We start from the raw sequence: 5,423 nt of genomic DNA, 5'->3' as shown, positions 1-5,423 counted from the left end.
AAGGCAGCAAAATTTTGCAGAGGGTGCATAAGCTTTACCAGACAGGTGGGTGTACTATGCATGATTCATGCTTGTTATTGGGGCATTTAATTTGTGACCAGAGCCCACATTGCAAACTGGAGGCTCTGATTGGCTGCTACTGAGCCATAAAAGTTGAGGGAGGGAAAATAAACAAAAAAGAAAGAGAAAAGAAGGTCAGAGGTGGGAAAGGAAGAGGAGACTCTAGCACTGGAGAGAGTGGGGCACAGACGCAGCCCAAGCCAGTGAAACCAAGCTGAAAATTGTCCAGAGAGCAGGCATCAGGATGGGGAAGAGTTGTGTCATCCCATGAGAAGCTGATTCTCCACTAGGTTTGGAGCTGTGCAACCAGGGACACAGCTTTCAGGGAAAGAGTGGAGAGGGGTTAGTAAACAAGGCTGGTAGGCTTGCTGGGCCTGGGAGAAGCAGCAGAGCCCTTAAAAGGTTAATAACTGGGCTGTCAGTTGTGTCTAACTAAGATGCTGGGGTGAAATCCAAGCTAGGAAGGTTCAAGCCACAGAGACAGAGACCTGCAGAAGGAAACCCTTGTCTGCAGGTGGATGTGCTGTGAGGGGGAGACAGCCCAGAGAGGGAGTAGGCTGAGAGAAAACAAACCAGCATGGGTGTGTGAGGGGAAACCTAATCACTAGTGTTTGCAGGAAGTGCACTTTCAGAATGAAATTGCTTAAGAGAACAATCTGCCAGTAAAGGAAACAAACGGGTTCTATTGCCTGCAGCAGCTGTTCAAAACCTGTGTCATTGTGTTACCAGAAATGATTAAAAGAGCCCACTTTCCCTGGAGCAGCAGATGCTTTGCTTCTGCCATCTAGTGGTGGATCATAATTATAACTGTGTTGCTATTTAGTGTTATGGGAAGTGGATTGTGACCAGAAGGAAATCAATTTGCTTATAGGGGAGACTGTTTTAAAGGCTTATAACATGGTGGGTTTTAATTATTTAGGTTGTTTAACACAAGTGGGACCACCCAGGGTGCTGGAATTAACCACTTAATTTGTAGTTGTAAATTTTATCTAACATGCACATTTTATTATTAACTATTGTTATTAAATTTATTTTTTCTGTACATAAATTGGTTGTGTATAATAAAGAGTAATGTGTTCATTGGGTTCAGAGTGAATTTATGGGTAGTGAGGGTGAGGAACACACCTCTGCATGGGTTACTTCAGTCAATAAGCTGCCTGAGGGGGTCCCAGGGCTACTGGCACCCCAAGGACCCAAAATCTGGCTCATCACTCAGCCTTAGCATGCCGGCACGGGTTACATAATCTTTTTTTTTTTCCTTTTTATTGGATCTTCCTTCTGGCATGCATGAAAAAAGCAATCAAGCAATTATCAGTGGTTTACTAAACAAAACTGGACAGTTGGAGATCACACACTTTGTGGTGTTTACCATGTCTCAAAGATCAAAGCTGCTGTTGTAAAAGTGTTATCCTTGTATCAAGTGGCTGAATTTCAGAACTGAAACAAAACACTTTACATCAACTATTAGCAAATAATCTAAAGGTAGAAACTTGCATCTTCTAACTTTTAATTGAACAATTTAGGATCACAGTCACTAACAGCTTTATGTGGCACCAGCATCACAGTCATTGTTTCAGAACATCACATGGCTGACATCATAAATCTCTCACAATGTATCCAGTTGTAGGGGTCTGTGTGTAGGTCTCTCCCCCCCCCCCAATCATTTATGTAACAATTTGTGTAATAATAACAATTTTCAAATATTCACATTGATATGACAATTAAAAGTTGAAGATCAGAAACTAGCAAAAGAAAATTGTCTGATATTAATAAGTTGCACAAAAAGGTATCAACCTGCAGAACTGGTATTTGAACATATTCTTCTATTTTCTCTGCTCTCTCATCAGCCCACTTTCCTGTACACAAACTAGAAAAGGCCCCTGGGAGCAACCAAACAAGTTTTCTGCTATCTCAGGAAACTGTATCAAACAACTCAATCCATAGATAATTCAATTACTTTCTTAACACTTGTTACATTGTTCATCATACCACACTTGCATAGCTGTTTCAGAAATGTCATTCCTCTGCTGGTTAGACATTTTCTCATTTGTGGTCAGTTTATAAATTTGGATGTGGGATTTTTTATCTTGGTTTAAAAAAAATAATTCCTAATTGCATTTTAGGAATTAAAAATATAATGAGTATATACACAGATTTAGGTGCTAATAGGAACCTCTCTGTTGTAATATCATTAGAAGTATTATAGTCATCTAAGCTAGACCCAAAAATGTACTTAGGTGTCTAAGTGAACTGGAGGTACTTACATCCTTCCTAAGTCCAAAACTATGCTTTTCAAAAGCCCTGCTCAGCTGCTGACTAAATCCAATGAGAATTTGATTCCCAAGCTGCTAAAAGTTCTGTTCTGGGGCATGTCCATGAATACTTATCTTGACAGTGCATGCATCTACATATGCTATTAATGCGCTGTAAGCTTACTGTGCAATATAATAAGGTTCAGCAACCTTTTCCTGGGAGCGTATATATACATGCACCTGTTGGGAGCAAATTTACTCCCGATGGCAGCAGTTGTGACCTAAGGAACTAACTCCATTTTATCTTTCTTTGACTTCGAAAGCTGAGCACTGTCTTTCCAGTCTGCAGCAACTAAGATAGAGTGGTACAGGACCACAAACTGATCTATATCTGATCTTCTAAAAATACTCAAGTTTACCTATATAAATTAAGAGGCTTTGTTCTGAAGTTGAACTTTACTCATTGCCTATCTACCACACACTGGGTCTCAGCCAAATAGCCATCCTAAGCTACATCACTGGTTTCCATCAACATAACTTCATTTATTTTTGCTACTATTATTTTTCTGTGAAGAATATACACCGGCTCCATAATTTCATCATGGAATCTTTCACATCCTTGTTTCTAAGGGTGTAGATCAGAGGATTCAACATAGGGGTGAGGATGGTGTTGATGAGAGAAATAACCTTGTCAGCTGAAGAATTGGAGAAGGGATGGAGATAAATGAAAATGCAGGGCCCAAAGAACAAGGTGACAACCATCACATGGGAAGCACATGTAGAGAGGGCTTTCCATTTTCCCTCAGTGAAGTGGAACCTGACCGTGACTAGAATGATGATGTAGGATATGAGCAGCATGAGAAAGCATACCAAGCAGATCAGGCCACTGTTGGAGACCATGAGCAACTCAATGACATAGGTATCAGTGCAGGAGAGTTTGATGACAGGGGCCACATCACAGAAGTAGTTGTCAATTATATTAGGACCACAAAATGGTATTTGCATGGTGATCCCAGTCTGGACAATGGAATGGGTAAAGCCTCCCACCCAACAGGCAGCTATAAGTGCATAGCACACATACCTATTCATGATGGTTATATAGTGCAGGGGCTTGCAAATGGCAATATAGTGGTCATAGGCCATCACTATCAGTAGAAACATCTCTGTTGCCCCCACAAAATGCACAAGGAATAGCTGGGCCATGCAATTATGATAAGAAATTGTTTTTTTCTGGGAGAACAAGTCAGCCAGCATCCTAGGAGTGGTGATGGAAGAGTAACAGATATCAATGAAGGACAAGTTGCAGAGGAGAAAGTTCATCAGTGAAGCCAGACATGAGTCAGTTTTTACCATAAATATGATGAGGAGGTTCCCCAGCAAAAGTACCGTATAAGCCAATAAGAACAGGACAAAAAATGTAATCTGCACTTCCATGGAATGGGAGAAGCCCAGGAGGATGAACTCCGTCAAAACTGTGAAGTTCCGCGGCTCCATCACTTTACTACATGCCTTTATAGAAAAAATGGTGGAGAGAGGGAATTATTGTTATATTCATGACTTATGAATACAGGAAGGCTGACATATAAAACAAGAACTAATAACCAAAAATCCATAAAGCTCTTTTTTCTCTTTTTTGGACAGATAAATTGTCCCATATAATTAAGTTATAAATGATGGACTTGGTGAGAAACAATGTCTCTGAATTACCTTTAACTATATTCCTGCAGTCTAGCCAAGAATATAACTGTAACAGGGTGGTTTGGCTCTTTATGAAGCAGCTGTAAGCCCTCTTGATGAAGCTCACATGTGGGCATATAGATAATGATGGAGTGTCCCACTAGCAGCTTAAATTTCCAAGGGAGAGAGCTGAGAGTAAAATTGAATGAATGAGCAATTTTCAAGCAAAAGGCAATCTGTGAGCTGAACAAGCTTTCTAGCAGGGAGGCGGCAGCTATGCTGGGCCAGAGTAAAAAAGCCACCTCCTACTGCTTGGTTGGAAGGGTTTTGATGGTTGATTTATTTGTGTTCCTGCTGTTCAAATACTGTGGTTTTATTTGGAAGTACTGGTTGAGGAGCTCTTCAGGGAGCAAAACCAGCTTGTGGGAGCCAGCAGGCTAATTAGTTCACTTACAGTATCACACTCAAAACTGATCCTAAAATTCCACACCTATGTCCAATTTCCATTAACCGCCAGCCATGGACTGATTTTTACTTGAGAGAAAAACAGCCTTTGTCTTTCCGGTAGCACTTGTCATGGGTGGAGCTTAAAAACAGTTTCCAAAAAGCAGTAAGCATCATAATTGCAAAGTTATGCTGGAACAAACTGAGGCACAGTGTCCGTTTCTACACATGCAAATGCTGTGGGGTGGGTTTACTCAAAGTAAATTACCATAGAGTAAACTTACTCCAGGAAGGTGCCTACACATGAGGTTTGCAGCTCCTGGCACAAGCCTTCTCCTGTCCCCTCTAGCCCTGCACTGGCCCCCTGCAGCAGTCAGAGGAAGCTCAAGGCTCCCCCTGGTGCTAGTCCAGGGGTTCGCAGGGATCAGGGAGCCAGGAGACAACTGTCTCTTTGTAGGGGCTAGGAGATTGCTCCATGGCAGAAGATCCCAGCCCTGGCTCCCCAGACAGGTGAAGGGAGCTTGGAAAGAGTGCTGGGATCTGCATTCCCCCTGCATCACTTTCCAAGCCCCGCACCTGGATCATCTGATTGGGTCCCAAACCTGGGACCTGCGTTTGACCAGGACAGTATCCAGCCAGCCCCTGGGCTGTGTAGGGAAGTCTGCACTTGCAGCCCAGAGCTGACTGGGGACTGCCCAAAATGGGATACTCCCCAACCACCTCCAGGCTGCATATGTAGACTTGCCTATACAGCCTGGGGCTGGCTGGGAACTGTCCTAGTTAGGGACAGGGCCCAGCCAACTCCAGGCTGGGTGGGGAACTTTCCCCATGCAAGGAACTCCCAGCCCCTACTCCATGATTGCAATAGGAAACTTGCTCCCAGCCCCTGCTCTGCAATCGTGATCACAGAGCTGGGGTGGGAACAATTTCCCAGTCTGTTCCCAGCCCTAGCTCTGTGATCATGGAGTGGGGGCTGGGAACAAGCTCCCA

The 5,423-nt window shown here is 43.0% G+C and overlaps 1 protein-coding gene across 1 annotated transcript; it reads right to left on the bottom strand.

Annotated features, from left to right (window-relative positions):
- Positions 1-2,870: 2,870 nt before the first annotated feature.
- Positions 2,871-3,806, bottom strand: LOC102576104 (olfactory receptor 4N5-like). The gene has a single exon (XM_006278509.1). It carries the CDS (start codon positions 3,804-3,806, stop codon positions 2,871-2,873), a length of 936 nt encoding a protein of 311 aa, XP_006278571.1.
- Between the last annotated feature and the right edge of the window lie 1,617 nt (positions 3,807-5,423).

Source organism: Alligator mississippiensis, chromosome 2 (assembly GCF_030867095.1).
Source record: "Alligator mississippiensis isolate rAllMis1 chromosome 2, rAllMis1, whole genome shotgun sequence".
Taxonomy (NCBI): Eukaryota; Metazoa; Chordata; order Crocodylia; family Alligatoridae; genus Alligator; species Alligator mississippiensis.
Note: the sequence above shows the minus strand (reverse complement) of the source record. Positions and strands in the feature narration are given on the sequence as shown.

Bases quoted from the DNA above. Each gene is read 5' to 3' on its own strand.
- LOC102576104 (XM_006278509.1), bottom strand. From the start codon at position 3,806: ATGGAGCCGCGGAACTTCACAGTTTTGACGGAGTTCATCCTCCTGGGC.